Consider the following 24,984-nt stretch of genomic DNA (forward strand, 5'->3'; position numbering starts at 1 on the left):
GCAGAGACCCGGCGCGCGCGCGCCCTAGGGAGCGGGGCCGCGCGCGCCGGGACAGGACAGACGGAGAGCGAGTCAGGTACGGGAGCCGGGATGCGCATCGCGAGCGGGCGCTACCCGCATCGCGAATCGCATCCCGGCTGGAGACGGTATCGCAGCGCACCGGGTCAGTGGAGCTGCCCGGAGCGCTGCGGTAGCGAGAGAGAAGCGAGCGCTCCGGGGAGGAGCGGGGACCCGGAGCGCTCGGCGTAACAGTGTGCACTAACCCAAAGGAAGCTATACTTGCGTCCTGGATCTAAGGAACATACACATCTTAAGGGGATGCTCCAGGGAAGTTAAGAAAATTAAAAATGCCCCAAAGTCACCACAATACCTGTTTTTTTGTCCCCTGTAGTTATACTTGTGAATTTGCCAGGTCCTGTGGCCCCTGCTGTCTCCTGAATATTCTTTTTTCTGTGCTTGCAGCCCAGACAACTCACAGCAGTCAGTGCAGCTCTGTGTTATGGCCAATTGCTCTTACTATCTGTGTGCATGCTGTGTTGCTGTAACACAGTCAGCAGCACACACTGTACATGTCTTTTCTTTCAAACTATCCCTCCCCAGCAATAAATCTTGCTATGCTCTAAATGGCAGCAGTCAGTGATTAGATCTACAGTAGGCAAAGAGCAGTGTTATGTCCTGAAGAGACACTGGGCTGTATTCTCCCAACAGTTAGGGGAGGGGGAGGGGAGGTGTGGCTGTGAAGCCAGGGACCTAGACAGAAATCACGTGGTGTTTGTCTTCCAGGAGGGTGGGGGCTACTCTCAGTGACAGCTTTGCACAAAGACAAGGTGGATCTGATATTGATATCTTTTGCTCACTCCCTGCATGTAAGTGACATCTGAAAGAAGGAAACTGCTCTATATAGCTAATGATTGATATTGATACAAATAAATAGGTTGGTGAGAGTGAAAGGATGGGCTATGGTTTTAGTTCCCCAGAGTACCCCTTTAATTGCTTCATCTTGGTCTAGTTTTCCTATAGGCCTGTATAATTGCATAAATAGTTGAACATCGGGTGTGGCCTGGTTGAAAAACCTGAGAATGGTGGGTTGGGCCTGGTGGATTGTATGAGGCATATGAAGTGGGTTGCCAAGAGTAGGGTCTTGTAATTAAAACCAGGCTGACAGTACAGACAATAGACCACTAGGCAAGCCTCAAAGAGGCCTAGTGGCACCACTAGGGGATATAGCCTGCTGGAAAGTATCTTAGTGGGTGACAGTGTTGAGGACAGGGCCCTTAAAGAGGTAGTCTAAAAAAATTATCTTATTGTGCTTTGAAGTCTTTTGTTCCACTGCTGAACGCTCCAGTTGCTACTTCCGAGAAAGCCCACACAGCCAATCACTGGCTGCAAGAGGAAGTATTGACTGAGTAGGCCCAGGGATCAGGCAACTTTACAGGGGGACCCCCAAGGGAGAAATGTAGGTAAGTATGTGTTTTTTTTTTCAATTACTTTCATTGTGGCCTCAGCACAAGAGGAGATACATTTCTAGAACCTTGAAAGACCACTTTAAAGGAGTACTCTGGTGCAGAGTACTCCTGCTCCGTCCTGCCCGGGCTGCAAAAAAATAAAAATAAACAATCTCTCACCTTCCTGGGTTCCCGCGGAGCGCCACTACAGCTGATCGGTCCTCCAGTTCATCTTCTTCATACTTCCGTGTGAACGAAGCGTCACATGGCGCTCAGCCTATTATGGGCCGAGGCAGAACATCGCGGCGGCCGGCAATAGGCTGAGCGCCATGTGACGCTTCGTTACACCCGGAAGTATGAAGGAGATGGACCAGAGGACCGATCAGCTGTAGTGGCGCTCCGTGGGAACCCAGGAAGGTGAGTGATGGTTTATTTTCATTTTTTTTGCAGCCCGGGCAGGACGGAGCAGGAGTACTCTGCACCAGAGTACTCCTTTAATAGCAGGGTCTGAATATTAGGGAAATAGATGCTGAAAATGTGGCTGCAAATTTGAAGCATTTTTGGACATACAGTATGTATAGTAATGTATGCCTGGACAAGGTGCCTGTGAAGAGAACAGAGACCTGTGACATTTTATAGACTGATAAGTATTATATAACCATTTAGCTTTTATGCTTTCTCTGAGAACAGTAAAAACATTGCTTAACCACTAAATGGGAAGACGTGTGGATTTAAGGCTATGTTCACCTCAGCGTTGTGGAGCTCCAATAGGGAGCCCCGCTACAACCGATGATAACAGGGCTGGGATGGAGGTTGTGAGAGTGGGCACTAACTGAACCTGCCAGGTCCCATTAATTTTGATGCCCGTTATTTTACATGATTTTGGCAGAAAAAAAATCCTGACATGCCGTTTTTTTCTCTCTGCTAAAGTCCCTTCATTATAACCGAATCAGGTAACGAAGCTCCATAATGGAGCTTGAATGCTGATGTGAACCCAGCCTAAATCTGATTAGTTAGCATTACATTGGTCTGTGATTGTCCCTTTTGTAACCTAGGTGAAAAAGCAACTTACTAAAAGCTTCTTATTTTATTCCATAATGGGAATATGTCCTACATTCATACATACCTAACAGTTCAAACAAAAAGGTATTAATTTATATTTAAAATGCATTTTCAAAATTGAAATACTAAATAAATAATCCCCCCCCCCCCTTGTGTTTCCTGTTGTATGTTGCACTTGTCCTTGTGGTGTTTTTAATATGTTGGTTGTTTCTTGTTATATGGTTGCCCTGAAGGGCATTTCTGAGCGCTTTTACTGATAGTGGCTACTAGCGAATTTACAATGGTTTCGATTTGTCACGAACTTCTCGGCTCAGCATTTGCTGACTTTAGCCTGCGTAAATGAGTTCAGCGTTCAGGTGCTCCGGTGGGCTGGAAAAGGTGGATACAGTTCTAAAAGACTCTCCTAGGACTGTATCCACTTTTTCCAGCCCACCGGAGCACCTGAAACCTGAACTAATTTATGCAGGTTAAAGGGGTATTCCAGGCCAAAACTTTTTTTTATATATCAACCGGCTCCAGAAAGTTAAACAGATTTGTAAATTACTTCGAATAGTTATTAGCTTCTGAAGTTGAGTTGTTGTTTTCTGTCTAACTGCTCTCTGATGACTCACGTCCCGGGAGCTGTGCAGTTCCTATTGGGATATTTTCCCATCATGCACAGCTCCCGGGACGTAACATCATCAATGAGTAGTTAGACAGAAAACTTCAGAAACTAATAACTATTGGAAGGCTTTAGATTTTTTAATAGAAGTAATTTACAAATCTGTTTAACTTTCCGGAGCCAGTTGATATATAAAAAAAAGTTTTTGCCTGGAATACCCCTTTAAAGTCAGCAACTGCCGAGCCGAGAGGTTCGTGACAAATCGAATCACTGTAACTTCACTCATCTCTAGTGGCTACACTATGATGTAGGCCGTGATTATCTGTTTATTTTAAGATTACTTGCTTAAGCCAATGTATTTCCCTGCCTTTGTTTGCGCTGGGACCTTTTGGACCCTTCATGTTATTGTCTATACCTTGTATTGGAAAATGTTTCAATAAAAATTTACAGTAAAAAAAAAAAAATGAAATACTATATAAATAAATATAGTAATGTGTCAGTAATATTTGGGTCTTTATGAAGGCATTCTACAGCAACAATAAACAATTATAATTAGTACACTTTTGTCCTACACCAGGCAAGTACCCTAAACATAACACTTTTATCAATGAACTCAAAAGCATAAAAACATATGATTCTTAGAAACAAGATGCATAACAAAATCCATTATTATAGAAATCCTTGTCACATTGGACTGAGCCTTTAACCTCGCCCATGCTATCAGCATGCTTTTTTAAAATGAACTCTCTTCGTAACATCCTTGGCATGAGCCATGAGCAAAATGGGCAAAGGTGCTCTTACCCTACCCCTCACATGCATGCCGCAGGCATGTGGCATGTAAGGGACATGCTTAAGCACATGGATGGTAGGCTAAACTGCATGCTGTAACCATCCGGGAACTTTCTTTATCTTGCTTGCAAAAAGTTCCCTCATCTCCTCGAAATGGGTCCATGTAATGCGAGACCAGTTGCTATTTGAGACCCCAGACATGCTCCTTTTAACAAAATCTTGAGTCGTGTTCTTCATTCAAACTAGGTATTTTTATACTATTATTAGACTAGCAGGGTCTGCTGATCAAGGCAAATGAGATAGGTGATGTGAAGAAACTGTTTTTTTTATTATATTCCAAAAACATCTCAATGAGCCAGTTTCCTAAGTAAAGTAGTAAAAAAAAAGTGCTAAAATTTGTTTATGAACAATAGTGGGACAAATACATAGTTCCTTTAATTTGATTTACTGTAAAGTCCTATTTTCATTCTGTTTGTCAGTTTTGTCTTTTGCAATGAACTTTTACATTATTAATATATAGTTTTGTTTAATCATTACATGTTCTAATAATTTTATCATTTTTATTTGTTTTTTTCCTCTCACTTTAATCTAGTTCCTAAATCCTTTGTAAAACTAACCATACTGTGTCTGAGATAAAGGTTCATAGCTAGCGCTTTTTGTGCCTATAAGCAAGTTATAGACCTTTGTGTTTTATCAATATGTCTTTTCTCAAAACTTTACCAAAGCATTTATCATGCCTCGCATCTACTCGTAATATAGGCAAACACCTACTGTTCTTGATAATTCCCATGAAGCACCATGATTGATTGGCATTGGCTCTATAGTCAGCAAATGTCAAACGGCCATCTTTACTTAAAATTTATGTTTATTCATGTTATAACCGTATTACTTATTTTAATAAGGGAAGAGGATTACCTTGTAGGTTATATACTGCTGTTGACAGATCTTTTATTCTTAGGGCCCAAAGAGCGCAGGGCGATTATAACACCTACAGGTAAATATTGCCCAGCAATCAACTGACTTATTGTCAGGTTAAAAAAAATATATATAATTTGTCATCTGCACATTTCCATATGTAATTTAACCATGCAAAGAACTAATGGAGGAAGCAAACAGTTGCCCACCCGATCCAGAAATCATCTGTTCGGACCCACCCACAGGGAAGTTGAGTCTTGTAACAGGTTTTTAAAATAAGCTACGATCTACCAGATTGGTGCTTGCTTACAGAACATGTTGGCCCAGCTAATAGGACTCTTAGGCTTAATAACCACTTGTGTATTTTAGGCACTATATTTTGTCAGTATTCATTAGACCAGGAGTGGAAAATAGACACTTATAAGGTATGAGGGTATAGACACACATGTGGTTGAACATTGAACTTAGAATTGGTGTAACTGCAAACTGGTACTGTTTTTAGACAATTGCGTATGGTTAAAACATTTTACTGCTACAGATGCAAGGACAATATCAATAATTAAATTGAAAATACTCATTTGGAAACCATGCTGATTTCCACTAAAACTGCATGACCACATGTTTAGTTAAAGGGTACCTCTAATAAAAAAACTTTTTATATATTATAGATTAATGTATGCAGAATAACTTTACAATTGCATGTTATTAAAAAATATGCTTCATTCTATTTCATTATCCACTTTGAAGAAATGACCACTAGGGGTCTCCCTACCAGTCCTGGCAGCAAGCATTTCAGACTCATGCTGGAGTCCTAAACACTACGAGCTGCCAGTCTGCTTTGTTCCCAAAGGAGAACACTCAGAGCTGCCAGCCTGCTTTGTTCACAGCCTGTTTGGCTGTGAACAAAGCAGGCTGGCAGCTCTGAGTGTTTAGGACTCCAGCATGAGTCAGAAATGCTTGCTGACAGGACTGATCAGGAAAAATACAATAGAAAGAAGCATATTTTTCATTAACATGCTATTGGAAAGTTATTCAACATTCATTAATCTAAAATATATCAAAAGTTTATTTGATGAGAGGTACCCTTTAAAATTATGGCTTAATAGAGGCCTTACCCTTACAGTTTTTCTCTTTTTTGTTCCATTTAGCTTATAAATATTGTAGCAAAATATGCAAGTGTCAATAGGGCCCCGTGAGACAATCACAAGCAATGGTAGGCTGCATGGGTCCACATGTGGTCACACACTATTTGGTGCACACTCTGATCTTGAGCTGGGCCCCTGGCTATATAGCAGTGGGACTGAAAAGGAGGCATGTGTTATATGCCTCCTGTTAAGTCACCAAGTAAATAGTTAAAAACTACGAACAAGAAAGTGGATGTGGGCTGTTATTTTGCGCCTAATCTGTAGTTTCCATCGGTAACATTTCGGAATTGATCAAACTTTTTGATTGCATTGTGTTTATTTTTTTATGGCATGTAATGTGACCATAAAAAAAAAAAAAAAAACAAGACTCTGGCATTTGGCACTTTTTTACCTTTACACCATTCACTGTGTGGTTTCATTAACGTTACATTTTAATAGTTTGGATATTTTCAAAAAGCATTGCATAGATCAGTACAAGCAATCTAATGATTATTTCTGTATTGGTCAGACTCTTTTGATCGCTTTTTATGCCATCTTTTGTAGGATTTGTTGTGACTCAAAAAAAAAATTCTGCCATTTGGAATTTTTGTTACGTTTACACCATTCACTGTGCGGTTTCGTAATGATTATATTTTACTTTATTAGCAGTTCTTCTGTGGCAGACATGGAGGTCTCTGGCTACCATGGTAATTGATCATCACAAGATCACGTTGTGGGGTGCCGTTATCGCTATTGACATTTAGGGAGTTACCTGACCAGGATAAGCAGGATTGCTGTTCAGTGACTGTGAGGGTCGGCTGCTGGTAGCAGCTTGCACCTGCCATGTGTCAAGTAAGCTAAGCTCCTAAGTTTTTTTTATACTTCCTGAGCATGTATCATGTACGTCAGATATCACCATAGGTTGAAATTACAGTATTACGCTGTTAAAAGTAATAATGGACTCAAATTCTTGAAAATGAAACTATGTAACAGAGGTGTTATATTTTATATTTGCTGATGGTGTAATGAGTACTAATCCTCTGTCAGGGTATGTTCACATGTGCTGAATAAACTGCAGGGTATGCACACTTGTGTCAATTTCACATGAGGGATCTCTGATGGTGTTATGTCAGGCCAGTAGACCTGACAAAAGTGTGCTCCTGTTATGCTTGTGTGGAACCAACCCTAAAATGGCCTTAGAGTTGCTTTGATTTAAAATAGGAGGATAATCTACACAATGCAAGAGTCTGGATAGTTGTAAAGAAAAGGGACAATTACATAAACACAGCATAGATTTGCTTTGCTTGTTCTTTCTGAAGATTTGCACCACAAGAAGTAGAGATGAGCGAAGTTACAGTGATTCAATTCGTCACAAACTTCTCAGCTCGGCAGTTGCTGACTTTAGCCTGCACAAATTAGTTCAGCTTTCAGGTGCTCCGGTGGGCTGGAAAAGGTGGATACAGTCCTATGAGACTCTCCAGCCACCAGAGCACCTGAAAGCTGAACTCATTTATGGAGGCTAAAGTCAGCAACTGCCGAGCTGAGAAGTTTGTGACAAATCAAATCACTGTAACTTCGCTCATCTCTAACAAGAAGCACAGCGGAATATTGTCCAAGGCAAGTGGGTGAGATATTAAAGTGGACTTTGAACTCTGCAGCATGTCAACTTCTGTTACAGAAGAATATGGATTTGTTATGGACTTTGCTGACCGACCTTAATAATGAACTCAAAATTAGCGATAAGCAAAATCCATAATCCAAAAGCATGAATTTTGCAAAATTTGCAAAGGTGTATTTAAAGGCGTTATCCAGTTTGTAAGAACTGATGGCCTATCCTCCTGATAGGCCATAAATATAATTTTTTTTCTTGTCCTGTCCATGACTGAACTTCAGTGTTGCCCTGTTCACTTGAATAGGACATCATTGCCACAGCTTTTTCAAGAGGCTGATCGGCTGGGGTGAAGAATTTTAGCCGAGACTTTTGTTTTTGTTTTGTGGATAACTGCAGGATAATAGGTGAGAATCATCAACATCTGCACCAATATACATAGGATTTGGTATGGACTTGTCTTGCGGATTTCCCTGAGTATTGTTTTCAGGTTTGCGATGGACATTTTTTACAGCATATGTGACCTATTTACATATCTGTATACTGACAAGTTTAGTAAATGAAATGAGAGCACATACAAATAACAGCCACTTTATTAGGAATAGTAGTCTGTGAATACATTTATCAAGCTATGAAGTCATGTGGTCAAGTGTTAAAAAACTTGTGAAATGGGAAAAGGTGGTGATAATGGTGTGGAGTGAATATGATACAAATGGGTATTATAGTCTCATCTACACTTACATGGCAAGATCACTGGGAAGAGATGGGAAGTGTACAAAGAGGAATAAATACACCATGATTGTGATTGACAACTTCTAAAGTTGACAAGTAATGTGATGATGCTCAGAAGAGTAACAAGTGTATAGAGGGTGAACGGGTTAAAATGATGTATAATTCACCCAGATTCATGCCACTGTTCCAGAGATACACCCGGTATTATCCTGTATTGCTAATAAGGTAATTAACCCTCTTTGCACCATGAAGGCAGGACCTGGCATACAGAACTTCCCTGCCACCTACCCTTCTGCTCCGATATGCCCACCAAGCTTGCGCTTACACAGGCAAATGGTACTCCACGAATATTTACAAGGTAGGAAGGCATATGGGGCCACTGGCAGGGATGCTGGGAATGCCAGTTACCACCTTCTTTGCGCAAATGGGGTTACCTACCATACTAGCCATGCAGGATAATACTTGTTGTATCTCCGGTACAGTGGCACAAATCCGCGTGAATTATATAACATTTTAATCTGGTTCATCTGCTCTTTAACCCTGTGTATTGGGTTTAGTGTGGGTGAACCAGCGGTCAGTTTCCCTTTAAATAACATCTCAACAAAAATGGTCCAAGTACAAAAAATGTCAAATATGTTCCAATTGCAGAAAAAACACCTGAAAGTTTGAGATTTATATTGCCTGTAACATTTTAATGCTTTTTTGATGCTTAATGTGAGTTTAAAGTTTTAAAAATGTTTAAAGGACATGGGGTTCCCCGGTCTCCCTTTCAGAAATTGCAGTCATATATCGTATTACTGGTATCACTGCTTGGCGATGGGAGTCATGATGCTGAGGTCATAACTACTTGAATTTTGTCATTCTACTTTGTGTCTTTTTTTTCCTCCTCATTTGCTGTCTGGAGGGCTACTGCAAGCAGTGTTATATAGACATATGATGTCACTCTATCAGTGTTACCAGGAAGCAGAGGTTGGTAGGGCCCAGTGCTTATGCAGGCCCTGGCAGAGTCTGATGCCAATGCAGGAGCAGTGTTGTTGCATTGGGAAAAGCATAGAGAAAGTAGCAAAATGAGTAATAGGAAGGGAATGGAGTGTAACTGAGACTATCTGCATAGTCAAAAAGACCTACTATGAGTGCTTTAGCAGCAACAGGCCTGGGTAGGCGCCAACAAGATGGGCTTTTTAGACAAGCAAAACTCCTGAACTGAGACCAATAGACTGGAAACTGCCTTGGAAACTGACCTTAAAGGTGTTTAACATTTTTGAAAATGAACTGGTGCCAGAAAGTTAAACAGATTTGCAAGTTACTTCTATTAAAAAATCTTTACCCTTTCAGTACTGTCCACAGTGCTCTCCCCAATCCCCATAGCAAACCTATGCTACTCTGGACAGTTCCTGACACGGACAGAGGTGTCAGCAGAGAGAACTGTGGACAAGACACAAAAGACATTCAAAAAAGAAAAGAATTTCCTCTGTAGTATACAGCTGCTAATAAGTACTGAAAGGATTAAGATTCTTAGATAGAAGTCATTTACAGATCTGTTTAATTTTCTTGCACCAATCCATTTAAAAAAAAAAGTTTTCCACCAGAGTATCCCTTTAAGACCTTTCCTCTTGTAAGAACTTTTTTAGGCTAGGTTCAGATTATGGAATCTCTGAGCAGAAAATTTCTGCCCGGAGATTCCGAGTGTGGCCAGTCAGTGCTAGGACCGTGTGAATCAGTCGGTGCTAGGACCGTGCGGACACTGCAGTCTCCAATAGACTGCCATGTGTTCTGCAAGTATTTCTGCCTGAAGAATGAGCAACACCATTCTTCAGGCGGAAATTTCCAAGCGGATTTTCCATTCCCAAATTCCACTTCACATATTCCGAAGTGTGAATTTGTGAACGGAAACCCATTCACTACACTATACATTTTAGCAAGCGGAATTTCTGCCTGCAATTTCAAAGCAGAATTGCAGGCGGAAATTCCGTAGTGTGAATGTAGCCTTAGAGTGGACTGGTTGAAACAAAAAGAATTCTGTGGACAATCCTCTCCCTCCTGAGTGTTAAGAACCAAGTTGTGTGGAAGAGTTGGATTTTGATAACATAGCTTGCTTTGCAAGATATTATTGTGACTTTCCTGTTATCTAAACTAAAGGCATGTTCTTGTGTGGCCCTTAAAAAGGTGGTGTTTTTTTCCTACTTGGACAGCAACTGTAGGGTTCTGTTGGGAGGCTTGGGGCCATTCTCTTCATTATGGTCACATCGTAGGGTGGTTGGTAACTGCAACAGCTGTGTCTTACCCTGAAGCCCCTCTTACACTTGTACAAATAACAAGTACAATAATAAGGAAAACAAATTATAACACCACAGAGAATAAGCAGAAGGCTCACCCAAAAAAACATAATAAAATGAAGCTGCCATGAATTGCTGAAAAATGAAAATGAATGATTTATTCGACAAGCCCGGGGTCTGATGAAAGGATCAAGATTTGGTGCAAGCAGCATAAAGCTATGGCCCAACATGGGTGATATGCACTGCCCCGGCTGGTGGGTGTAGAATCCTCCGAGGACAGTTTTGACAGCACAAGACAATATTTTCTAGTGCCACCCCATTTTTCTTTAAAACTACTGCTTATTTGAACATAATTCATGAGCCCAATGGTTGCTAAATGAGGACTAATATCTCCACTTCCATTGGAATACAACTTTGTGCCTTTTTTTAAATTGGACATAAACACGTATTGTCTCTCATTGATTTTGGGGCCTTGCTTGTGGCTACAGATTATTGGAGTGAACAGTGCAGTCTTCTGATCTCAATGTAGTAGGATAAATATAACATTATATGGAATGGCTGACTTGGAGGGCTGGGATGGACTTTATCTGGAATAAAGATTTCATTTGCTACCATAGCCATGTATCTAAATACTGTGGCCAAGAAAGAGTGAGTGACTGGTGTCCCCTATGGCACTCAGCACCTGGGCTCATACTCTGCTTGCCAAGCTATGACCTTGAAGGAATCAGTCAAAAAGGATTCTTATAGATCAGTAAGTCCCTAATAAAGTGACAGTTAAAGGGGTACTCCCCTGGAAAACTTTTTTTTTTTTAATCAACTGGGGCCAGAAAGTTAAACCGATTTGTAAATTACTTCTATTTAAAAATCTGAATCCTTCCAGAACTTCTCAGCTGCTATATGCGCCACAGGAAGCTCTTTTCTTTTTGAATTTCCTTTCTGTCTGACCACAGTTCTCTCTGCTGACACCTCTGTCCATTTTAGGAACTGTCTGGAGCAGGATATGTTTGTTATGGGGATTTGCTCCTACTCTGGACAGTTCGTAAAACAGACAGAGGTGTAAGCAGAGAGCACTATGGTCAGACAGAAAGGAAATTCAAAAAGAAAAGAACTTCCTGTGGCGCATATAGCAGCTGATAAATACTGGAAGGATTAAGATTTTTAAATAGAAGTAATTTACAAATCTGTTTAACTTTCTGGCACCAGTTGATTTAAAAAACATTTTTTTCCAAGGGAGTACCCCTTTAAGGTAACAGTGGTGTTTAATATAAAAAAGAAAATGGATAATAAGTATCAATATTATAATGTCAGTTTTTAAGACATAAAGGAAATATAGGATTTATTTGGAAGTGGTAAATGCTTTGGTAAAGTTACCCAGAGATTATCTCTTTTATATTTTGTAGAAATGTTAATCCCTTTATATAACTCATAATCCTTTGAACCATTTGACTAAATACACAGGTGACTTTGTGTTACTTACTACACACTGGTACTACATAGGTTTAGTGAATCTATATCTATCTATCTATTATTTTATGTTTTATTATAAAATCTTGATAGCTTCTACTTTACAATTGCCTTGATTCACAGACACCAATGGTGGATAAATTATTTGTGATGTTCCAAAGCAGAATTTTACAAACCAAATCCCTTGGTGACATGTATTTAAATGTACTGCAATGATAGAAAGTCTAGTTCACTGCCTGCATGTTAACCACAACCGTTAATCTCAGAGGTGTCATGTTGGTTCCCTCTACTAGCAAAGGAGCTAACATGCTTATTTAGAGATAGAGCACGGATGAAGTGCATGCTGGGAATGAAGGAACCCAATCTTTCTGTAATGTCAGTAATGGATTAAAATGAATATCACATCTAATTGCTGTCATGAAACCCAAGCAGAGGAGGGGGGTAAAAGAGAAGAAATAAAAAGTATTTAGGGATTGCTGCAGTTGTTATTTTGGTTCAAAACACCTTAACCCTTGTGTTCTCATAGATATAAGAATACTTTGACTGTTTATTAATCATTCATAAAAAAAAATTTGCTCACTTTTCAAGCCATTACCTTATAAAATGGGAGAGAAGCCTTGATCATTAAATATTAATAAATATTACAAATAATAAAAAAAATCTGATTCTTAATTTAAGCATACAACGTATACAAAGTCACTTTGAGAAAAATGATCACTGATAACTATAATGTCATCATTTTACATTGCTTAGCCTTTTAAATGCCATCTTATGCTCAGTCAGCATTAGCCTATTATTGACAAGAGCTAAAATGATGTATACAGAATGCAGGGTAGGTAGACAATTTGCTAATTCAGTTTATTTTAGTAGCTTTAGCTGTTAAAAATCCCATACAAATTAGACATGCCCACACACTGACCATTTCTTTGTTTCTACATAAAATAAGCTGCCTAGGGCAGTCTCACAGAGGCTTATTTCCTGCGAGACCACTATCTACAGTGTACCTGATGAGTATATGATGTCAGATGGTCAGCAGGTCTCACCATTTTAGCTGGATCTGCCTATGGTCTTTTGATAAATATCTTCCATCTATTGGCAGCTTTAGGGCACTAGATTATCGGTTGAACAGGTCCACATCACATTGTGTAATGGTCCATGCACACTAACTGAGAAATTATGTTTGGAAGTGCGGAGGGTCACATTTCGCTACAGGGACACTGTTTTCTTCATTACACTGGTCCTAGCGCCGACTGATTCAGTCGGAAATTACATAGTGTGCATAGACCCTTATTGGGCCAGTGATCAGCCAATGAATGAGCAGACACTTGATCGTTATCTGATCGGATCACTTTGAAATCATTGGCCACACATCTCCCCGTGTAATAGGGGATGAGCGGCCATGGCTCATTATGGCAAAGGGTCACCCCAGTACTGAGCTGTGTAATAGGCTTTGTACTCAGAAACTTGGGCCGTGTAACGATTATTTATCTTACTTGGTGACATGTGACTGCAATTCAGTCACATAGGGAAGACAATTTAACATGAGCAAAAAGCCAGTAAACGCAACAGGACTAGAACAAGGCCATAAGGTCATTACTTAAGCAAAGTGACAATTGTGGGCCTCTACTTAGGTCTCTGGTTTACAGCCATAACCAGTTTAGATAACATAATGTCGGAGAACTTTAACATAATAGACAGTTATCTGAAGCCCAAGGAAACCTGTATCCCCCTAGTACAACCAGAACTGGCTACCCACAGTTGCCAATTATTGAAGGGTAGGGGAGTCTTTCATGTCTTTGGAGGTGTCATTGGAACATATGGTTATGGCTGTTTCGCAACACTGTATCTTTCTTTAGTATTGCAGGAAAAACACTGGTATGCCATGTAGTTCCAGTTGGACTTCAATCACCTTAATTGAACAGTGCATATACAGCTAGTAGTCACTGCTCCCACCACCATCCTCCTGCCTCCCCTTTGAGATTGTCCTGTGTTGCTAGGTAACCAACACATACTGGTGACGTTGCTGCAAAGAATTCTGGTTACCATGGCAACTAAATGCCATTTGATGTCAGTGGCTAACTTAGGGTGGTTTCACACATGGTCATTTTATGGAAAAATGCTGATAAAAAATGCCATGAAGAACATACAGTATTGCATTTTTGTGTGGAAAAAAACCCCAGTGTGGCCAGATGTTAGCTAGAAGCCAATAAAGTATTTAAAGGAATAAATGATATACCTACAACTTAAGATGCATTTCGACTCAGTGGCGGCTTTTCCTAAATACAGCATGCTCTGGCTATGTCCTCCCCCCGCCAGTTTGAGGAGTTTGTCTCCCATAGACCATGATAATTTTTTTAAGGTTGCTCAAAAAAAAAAAAAACATATGTGTAAATGTTGAATTTTCTCACATTCTCTACTAGCAATCTTGTAATTTGCATTTTGGACAATCCTACAAAAACTGTATGAAAATGCATGAAGCATATTGCAGGTTTTTGTGCCATTTCCAAGGCAAAAATAATGTCCTGAAAACATGTATGTGAAGGAACCCTTAAGTAGACAAGGTTCTCTAGACCATTTCCTGAGCACCAGCATAGCACAACTCAATTCCTGTGTTATTTTGCCTATGTTGTATAACCACAATCTGCTGCTGTAGCAAAGTGTTGGTCCAAGTTTCTGGCATGTTCGTGGCTCAATCCAAGGTGTGTTCTTGGTCACTATGCCAGTATCTCCTGGTTCTTTTCCTGGCCTGCTTTTGCTTTTATCTCTGCACCTGTTAGAAACCCTTGCCAGCCCCTAGATGCTGTTCCTGTTACTTCAAGTTACTAGTATATACCTGGCCTTGGAGTTCCTGCAATTCCAAGTCTGTTCTCCGTGTTCCAGGTTCCAGCTCCTAGTCTGAATTCAGTCTTTCTATTCTGTGAATTGTTATAGTTCTGTGAATACATTCCTGTGCTGTGACCATGTTCCTGTCCTGTCTTCACGTCGTGACCTGTTGTTGCTGTGTCCAACTACCAACTGCTTGACTATTTTGGGAACCACAGCTTAGGAATCACCCTGCGCCCAATTTTGTCAGACTGGAGTAAATTGGACCCATTAATATAAATCATTCTTGGAGCCCACCTTTCAGTCCCCCCCCCCCCCCCCCTGATAAGCATATGAGACAATTTCTCTACATGTTAAAAATGTATATTTCTAAATAATCATACAAGGAACATATATTATTACCATAAATATTCAAATATTACCGCTATACTGTTACTGAACCAAACCTAGTAAACCAAGTCCAATATTGCCAATAGTAACACCACACAGGGGACAAAAAATACTGCCACACCATGACCTAATATTACTCCCCACATAATATTGTTACCCACACCATGACAACATATAATTATCATACTGTTACTAAAGGAACACCAATATATATATAAACCAATATAAATAATAACCATATAGTGCAAGGTACTAGTCCTACACAGGCTCTGCAGATCATATAGGTAATTACAGTGCAGTTACATCCAGTGACTACAAGTGGCACCTTCTCTGATTGGAGACCACTTAATAATAGTGCCCCCACACAGTGCCTTCTTTGCGCTTCTAAACAATAATCAACCCCTTTGTGTTCTCCCATTAGACTTAGTTTCCCTGTGTATCTCCACACTGTAGTTCAGCACTTAGGTCTCATTCTGTCCCCACTTCCCCCACTTTTGATAGGGAACCCACATTGTGCCTCCATACTACAGTTGGTCCATGACTATGCCCCTATATGTTACATAGGTACACTTATTCGACCTCATACTATATATAAGCCCCCTTCTGTGCCCCCATACTGTACATATACCCTGCTTCTGTGGTCCCATACTGTAAATACACCCCACTTCTGTGCCATCATACCTCGAATAGGCTCCCTTCTGTGATCTGATACTGTAGACAGGGCCCCCACATTGTGCCTCTATACTGTAGTTAGCCCCCCTGTGACATGTGATTTAATACTGTAGACAGGTTCTTTTTGCCCCCTTCTATGCCCCAATGTTGTAGATAGGCATCTTCTGTGATCCCCATACTCTAGATAAGACCCCCTTCCATGTCACTATGATGTACATACACGCTTTGTCTGTGCCCCATCCTGTAGATAGGCCCCCTACTGTAGAAAGGGCAACTACACTTTAGTTAGGCCTCCCTTTTGTGACACAATACTGTAGAGAGGTCTCCCTTCTATGTCCCTATGTTGTAGATAGGCCACCTCTGTCACCCCATACTCTAAATGAGGCCCCCTTCTCTGTCACCATGCTGTAGATACGCCCTACTTCTATGCCTCCATACTGCAGACAGACTCACTTTTCTGAAGTAATAGATCAGGGTTTCGCAACCAGTGCACCTCCAGTTGTTGCAAAACTACAACAACGAATAACTGGGCAGCCGAAGGCTTACATTAAGTTAAAAAAAAATACTAACCTCTTCCTACTCAGCTCGTGTCTCATGCCAGATATGGCCTGATCCAGGAACTCTGGTGCAATACAATTATGCACGAATTGTGGCAGGACACCGATGTTCTAGTGGTTATGATAATTTGAAGGCCTCAGGCCTATAGCAGCCTGTGGCCTACAAGAGAAGATGAGGAGGCAATGAGCCAGTGGGTGTCTACTTAGTCTAACTTATTACCGTGTATACTCGAGTATAAGCCGAGTTTTTCAGCATGATTTTTCGTGCTGAAAACACCCCCCTTGGCTTATACTCGAGTGAACTCTCCGCCCTCAGTGGTCTACAACCTGTGGACCTCCAGATGTTTCAAAACTACAACTCCCAGCAAGCCCGGGCAGCCGATGGCTGCCCGGGCTTGCTGGGAGTTGTAGTTTTTAAACCCCTGGAGGTCCGCAGGTTGAAGACCACTGCGGCCTTCGACATCATCCAGACCCCCACCCCCTTTAGTTTTGTACTCACCTCCGCTCGGCGGGACGTTAGGGTGCGCTGGTCCGGTGCTGCAGGACCATCCGGTGGGGAGGGATAGTTGTTCCGGGCTGTCCATCTTCACCGGGGGCCTCTTCTCTGCTCTTCGGGCCCGGCCCCGGAATAGTCACATTGCCTTGACGACGACGCACAGGGACGTTCATTAGCAACGTCCCTGTGCGTCGTCGTCAAGGCAACGCCTCTATTCCTGGCACGAAGCGCGGAGAAGAGGCCCCCCGGTGAAGATGGACAGCCCGGAACGACTATCCCTCCCCACCGGACGGTCCTGCAGCACAGATGGCCCGGACCAGCGCACCCTAACGTCCCGCCGAGCGGAGGTGAGTACAAAACTAAAGGGGGTGAGAGGGTGGGGGGGGGGGGCTGGATGATGTCGAAGGCCGCAGTGGTCTTCAACCTGCGGACCTCCAGATTTTTCTAAACTACAACTCCCAGCAAGCCCGGACAGCCGATGGCTGCCCGGGCTTGCTGGGAGTTGTAGTTTTGAAACATCTGGAGGTCCGCAGGTTGAAGACCACTGTATCAGACATTGACAAGCGGTGATGATGATGGGGGGGGGGGGGGGGCTGATGACATGTGGTGATGATGAAGGAGGGGTGGGGATGATGACAAGGGGATGATGAAGGGGGGTGGGGATGATGACAAGGGGATGATGAAGGGGGGATGTGGGATGATGACAAGGGAATGATGAAGGGGGGGTGTGGGATGATGACAAGGGGATGATGAAGGGGGTGTGTGGGGATGATGACAAGGGGATGATGAAAGGGGGGTGGGGATGATGACAAGGGGATGATGAAGGGGGGTGGGTGGGGATGATGAAGGGGGGTGGGGATGATGACAAGGGGATGATGAAGGGGGGGTGTGGGATGATGACAAGGGGATGATGAAGGGGGGGGGGTGTGGGAATGATGACATGGAGATGATGAAGGGGTGGTGGGGATGATGACAAGGGGATGGTAAGGGGGGGTGGGGATGATGACAAGGGGATGATGAAGGGGGGGTGGGGATGATGACAAGGGGATGATGAAGGGGGTGTGTGGGATGATGACAAGGGGATGATGAAGGGGGGGATGATGACAAGGGGATGATGAAGGGGGGGGTGTGGTGATGATGACAAGGGGATGATGAAGGGGGGGTGTGGGGATGATGACAAGGGGATGATGAAGGGGGGGTGTGGGATGATGACAAGGGGATGATGAAGGGGGGTGTGGGATGATGACAAGGGGATGATGACAGGTGGTGATGATGAAGGGGGGTGGGATGATGACAGGCGGTGATGATGAAGGGGGGTGGGATGATGACAGGCGGTGATGATGAAGGGGGGGTGATGACAGGCAGTGATGATGAAGGGGGGATGATGACAGGCAGTGATGATGAAGGGGGGGATGATGACAGGGTAATGATGAAGGGGGGATGATGACAGGCAGTGATGATGAAGGGGGGATGATGACAGAGTGATGATGATGGTGTTAATGACGGGGGTCTGGATGATGACAGGGGGGATGATGTATTTCCCACCCTAGGCTTATAGTTGAGTCAATAACTTTTCCAGGGATTTTGGGGTGAAATTAGGGGCCTCGGCTTATATTCGGGTTGGCTTATACTCGAGTATATACAGTAATCTGGGAGCACAGATACAATTGAAAGTGGAGCTTGTTAGGATTCCCTGGCAGGCCCTGTTGATGACTTTTGCAGCAGCTGGTGCCTGGGCCTGCCCAAAGATCATTTGATGGACCTGTCTGATAATAACCCTGCAGGGGTTAGGGTGGTTTCACACACAGTCTTTTTTACAGAAAGCCACTGCAGTTTTTGATGAAGTTTTTTGAACCAAAGCCATAAGGGAATCCATGAATTATAAGAATTAATAATGTTATTATTGTATTATAATATTATATAATTCCTATTATTATGATTTATTATATTTCCCAATCCTTTTTGAATCCACTTCTAACTTGGCTTAAAAACAAACAACCAAGTATTTATTTTGACTGTTCTTATGTACATGTCAGAATTACTAGTTATTCCCTAAAATTTTTCTCTACCTGTCCAATGGCAATCTCTTGATAAATAATCCAAAAGCCAAGAATATTATTTTGCAGTTAAAGAGAGTATCCCATGCAGAACTTTTTACTGCCATTATACCCAGGCTGCCAGAATATATATATAAAAAAAAAACGGGACTCACCTGGTGCCCTGGTATCGCCACTCTAGTCCTTTGCAGCAGTCTTCTTCCTGGTTACCCAAGAGCAAAGCATCACACTACAACTCAGTAGTGATGTCCCACCTCTGCCTTAGGCTGAGTGGTGGTGTGATGCATTAAGCTCCGACACTGGTTGCCCGGGCTCAATGCATCACACTGACACTTAGCCTATTGCCGACTGAGTCGAGACATCGCAGTGGCCAACAAATAGCTGAACCGCAGTGTGATGAGTTGACCTCGGCAACCAGGAAGAAGGCAGCAGTGGAAGACTGGAGCTGCACTACCAGAACAATGAGGGAGCAGTGACAGGTAAGTCCCGTTTGTTGTTTTATATTCTTGCAGCCCAGGCATATTGGCAAAAAAAAGTTCTGCATGGGATATCTCCTTTAAAGCTGAGGATATAAGAAGACACTGAAATACAATGCATTCGGAAATTCTTCAGACCCTTTCACTCTTTTACCCATTTTGTTATATTGAGCCCTTGTGCTAAAATGTGAAAAAGTTTTCCCCATCAATCTATACTTGATACCCCATAATATAAATGTGAAAAAAGAAATTGAGAAATACATTTTTGTAATTTTTTTTAAAAATAGAAAACAATTAACTTTTGCATGGACATGAGTATTCAGACTCTTTGCTATGACACATTTATCTCTTGGGTCCTCCCATTTCATTTGATCATCTCTGAGATGTCTCTACACCTTGATTGGAGTCACTTTTGGTAAATTCAGATGATTGGACAGGATTTACAAAGACACGCCGTGTCTATAAAAGGTCTCACAGCTGACAATGCATATCAGAGCAAAAACCAAGCCATGAGGGGGAAACAGCTGCCTGTAGAACTTAGAAACAGAAACAGGATTGTGTGAAAGCACAGATCTGTGGAGAGCAAGCACAGCTTGACTATGTTGGCTATATGTGGATACGAAGGAGATTCTGTTTTGTCTAGTTCTCACCTTAGGTCTCAAAGAAGTTTCTCTCTAGTTTCAAGAGAAATCACTTCCATCTTGTGTTAGTCTACAATCTGACATGGATGACCAAGTTCAATAAAATTTGAAGCTATACTCTTCACTGTTGTGATCATTGTGTCATGGTCATCCACCAGTCTCCTTTCCCTTAGCATTTTACTAAAGGTCAGTGAGTTCACCATTCTCCTAGGGTGACTGCTTTCAACAGTATAACAAAGTATTTTTATCTGTTGTCTTTGTATATAAGCTAGTTTGCAGTCTATTTCCTACCTTGGATATTGACACATCAAGGAAACGTACACATTTGTCTGACTGGGTCATAGTAAAAAAAATATTGTCATCCATTTTATTCAAAATGTCATGAAGTTCATTCAATTAGTCCAAAGTGCCATCCCACAGGAGGAAGATGTTGTCAATGAATCTCCACCACCCCAGACAATGTCTGATGTGGTGTGATCCATACACGACGCCCTCCTCCAGGGAATTTACATAAAATTTAGCATACATGGGTGCCACATTCCTCCCCATGGTGGTCCCGACTAACTGTAAATAATATTGGTCATCAAAGACAAAGTAGTTGTTAGTAAATATAAGAAATAAAAGTTCCAACATAAAGTCTTGGAGCGCCATGGAGAAACAAGATATGGACAGAACCTCCCTTACTGCTGAGATTCCCTTCATATGATCAATGGATGTATAAAGACTTGTTATATCAAATGATACTAACAGCACATTGATAGGAACAGAAAATCGCTGGTGTCACGTGTATAAGATTTGGAATTAAACACAAATGGTCTCAGTACCCTGTCTAGAAAAATGGATGCATTGCTTAAAATGGCATTACCTCCCGACACTATTGGTCTCCCTGGGGGATTGGTTAACAATTTATGTATTTTAGGCAATACATATAGCATTGGTGTTCTAGGATATTTGACAAACAAAAATTCCTTCAGTTGTTTATCAATAGTGCCATTAGCAAATGCATCATCAATTATAGACATGCGATTCCTCATGATGTCTTTCACTGGATCATGGTCAAGTTTCTAATATGTGTTAGAATCCATAAATTGTCTCTGTAGATTACATTTATAATCCACAGTATCCATAACCACGACCCCACCCCCTTTGTCAGACAGTTTTATGGTGAGGTCGTGGTTATGGATTAGTTCATCTAAGGCCCTTCTTTCCTTCTTTCAGCTGAAGTTAAGTTAGGATATGTAATTTTGACATCATCAGCGTATACCTTCAATTTCTCAATATCATTTTTGACAAGGGACATGTAAGTATCAAATGGATGTGCTGTTACCATAGGATTAAAATTACTTCGATTGAAAAGTTCAAAATCTCTAAGGCACAATTCTACATTTTTGTTAGTAGGTGACCGTGTCCCAGTTCCAGACTCATGTGTATTGAACCAGATTTTCAATTTGATATTTCTGAAAAAATGTTGTAAGTTACATTCTAATTCGAACCAATCCATGCGTGCACTAGGGCAATATGATAAACATCTAGATAATAGCGATATTTGTGTGTCAGATAAACAATATTTGGATATATTTACCACAGTCTCATTTATGTTTGCAGTTTCTTTCGGGTGTTCTGGAGACAGGGAGATAGTTGCCCAGGTTGATGCTGATTCCTTGTTTTTCCTTGCTAGGGAAAACAAGGAATCAGCATCATGAGCGCTATTATCTAGAGGTTTATCATATTTCCCAAGTGCACATATGGATTGGTTCAAATTAGAATGTAACTTACAACATTTTTTCAGAAATATCAAATTGAAAATCTGGTTTAACTGGGACACGGTCACCTACTAACAAAAATGGACACTTCTCAAAAAAATTTATAAAGGGAACACTAAGATAACACATTCTAGATCTGAATGAATGAACTAATAGTATGAAATACTTTCTTCTTTACATAGTTGAATGTGCTGACAACAAAATCACATAAAAATGATCAATGGAAATCATATTTATCAACCCATGGAGGTCTGGATATGGAGTCACACTCAAAATCAAAGTGGAAAACCACACTATAGGCTGATCCAACTTTGATGTAATGTCCTTAAAACAAGTCAAAATGAGGCTCAGTAGTGTGTGTGGCCTCCATGTGCCCCTATGACCTCCCTACAACACTTGGGCATGGGATGTCCTTCCAGACCTGGACTAAAGCATCCGCCAACTCCTGGACAGTCTGTGATGCAACGTGGCGTTGGTGGATGGAGCGAGACATGATGTCCCAGATGTGCTCAATCGCATTCAGGTCTGGGGAACGGGCGGGCCAGTTCATAGCATCAATGCCTTTCTCTTGCAGGAACTGCTGACACACTCGAGCCACATTAGGTCTAGCATTTTCTTGCATTAGGAGGAACCCAGGGCCAACCGCACCAACATATGGTCTCACAAGGGGTCTGAGGATCTCATCTCGGTAACTAATGGCAGTCAGGCTACCTCTGGCAAGCACATGGAGGGCTGTGTGGCCCCCAAAGAAATTCCACCCCACACCATTACTGACCCACTGCCAAACCGGTAATGCTGGAGGATGTTGCAGGCAGCAGAACATTCTCCACGGTGTCTCCAGACTCTCTGTCACGTCTATCACAATTTGCCAATATTGGTGTTCTCTGGCAAATGCCAAACGTCCTGCACGGTGTTGGGCTGTAAGCACAACCCCCACCTGTGGACGTCGGGACCACTGTATGCAAATTTCCTGGAGGAGGGCGTCGTCTATGGATCCCATCACTTCAGACATTGTCTGGGGTGGTGGAGATTCATTGACGACGTCTTCCTCCAGTGGGACGGCACTTTGGACTAATTGAATGAATTTCATGACAATACTACTTTTACTATGACCCAGTCAGAAAAATGTGTAAGTTTCCTTGATGTGTCAATATCCAAGGTAGGAAATAGACCACAAACTAGCTTATTTACAAAGCCCACAGATAAAAATACTTTGTTTCACTTTAACAGCAGTCACCCTAGGAGAATGGTGAACTCACTGCCCTTTAGCCATATGCAAAGGGCAAGGAGACTGGTGGATGACCATGACACAATGATCAAAACAGTGGAGAGTATAGCTTAAAATTTTATTGAACGTGGTCATCCACGTCAGATTGTAGATTAACACAAGATGGAAGTGATTTCTCTGGATAGAGAAACTACTTTGAGACCTAAGGTGAGAACTAGACAAAACAGAATACCCTTCGTATCCACATATGGCCAACATAGTCAAGCTATTACCAAAATATTAAATAAACATTGGCATATCTTAAAAGATAGTTTTTTGGACATTAGTGATTTTGCCTCGAATCCCCTCATGTCTTATAAAAGATCATGTAACTTAATAGACAAGTTAGTGAAAAGTGGGACAGACTTTTTTGACCACAAAATGACTAGGATCTTTTCCATGTTTGTCCTGTGTGAACTGCCCGCAATTGGTGAAGGGTCCATCGTCTTTACATCCTGACACCAAACGTAGTTACAGTATTAAACATTTTTTGACCAGTGACTCTACTTGGGTTATCTGTCTCTTGAAATGTCCGTACAAATAATTATACGTAGGCCAGACCACCTGGAGTTAGAAAACCAGGATAAATAATCATTGCTACAGCATTAGAAAAAAGAAAATGGACCTACCCGTTTCCAAACATTTAATAGAGGTAGGACATACAGAAAAGGATTTACAATATATGGCTATTGATTTTGTACCTATTCCCATTAGGGAGGGAGATAGATTAGCCATTTTACGCAAAAAAATTATTGTGGCTCAAGCTCAACAAGAGAATGCCAAGAGTGTGCAAATCAGTAATCAAAGCAAAAGGTGGCTACTTTGAAGAACCTAGAATATGACATATTTTCAGTTGTTTCACACTTTTTTGTTATGTATATAATTCCACATGTGTTAATTCATAGTTTTGATGCCTTCAGTGTGAATCTACAATTTTCATAGACATGAAAATAAAGAAAACTCTGAATGAGAAGGAGTGTCCAAACTTTTGGTCTGTAATATATATATATATATATATATATATATATATTACTTGGGAATTGGTCTGTTCCTGAAGCTGTAGCATCCAGACGGATCAGGAATCCTTGAGCACGGTGCTCCCCTTCATCCATACTGTCTACTATATATATATATATATATATATATATATATCTCAGGGGCGGACACAAACAGAAGAGGGCCCCTGTGCAAAGAATGTGCTGTCCCCCCCTCTCATACGTCAATTGTTCAGGAACCACCCTGCTCCCATTGACCCCGCTCCCATTAGCCTCCCTGCTCCCATTAACCCCCCTGCTCCTTCTTCCATTCACCCCTCCTGTCCCTGCTTCCATTCACCCCCATTGCTTCCATTAGCCCCTGCTTCCATTAACCCCACTGCTTCCATTTACCCCCCTGCTTCCATTAGCCCCCTTGCTTCCATTAACCCCTCTTCCTTCCATTAACCCTCCTGCTTCCATTAAACCCGCCTGCTCCTTCTTCAATTCACCCCTCCTGCCCCTGCTTCCATTCACCCCCCCCCCCCGCTTCCATTAATCCCCTACTGGTTCCATTGATTCCCCCAATGCTTCCATTAACCCCTCCTGCTCCTTCTTCCATTCACCCCTCCTGCCCCTTCTTCCATTAACCCCCACTGCTTCCATTAACCTTAACCCCCCCCCACTTCCATTAATCCCATTAAACCATTCATCCTCCCCACTGCTTCCATTCAATTTCCCCCCTCCCCTGCTTCTGCTCCTGCGTACATTCAACACCCCCCTGCTCCTTCCATTCATCCCCCCTGCCACTGCTTCCATTAAACCCCCCCGCTCCTTCTTCCGTTCATCCC

General features: G+C 41.9%; 1 protein-coding gene across 7 annotated transcripts in view; it reads right to left on the minus strand.

Annotated features, from left to right (window-relative positions):
• The window catches only part of LOC130269518 (small conductance calcium-activated potassium channel protein 2-like), a 198,512-nt gene that overhangs the window by 59,411 nt on the left and 114,117 nt on the right, over positions 1-24,984 (minus strand). Inside the window, exon 1 of one of the 7 annotated variants that reach the window (XM_056518120.1) lies at positions 13,927-13,994. The exons of the other annotated variants lie outside the window; for them this stretch is intronic. Coding sequence (XP_056374095.1) covers positions 13,927-13,976 — 50 coding nt within the window. The 5' untranslated portion in view covers positions 13,977-13,994. Of the gene's footprint in view, positions 1-13,926; positions 13,995-24,984 lie in introns of those variants that run through there. 7 annotated transcript variants of the gene reach the window in all.

This window comes from Hyla sarda, chromosome 1 (assembly GCF_029499605.1).
Source record: "Hyla sarda isolate aHylSar1 chromosome 1, aHylSar1.hap1, whole genome shotgun sequence".
Taxonomy (NCBI): domain Eukaryota; kingdom Metazoa; phylum Chordata; class Amphibia; order Anura; family Hylidae; genus Hyla; species Hyla sarda.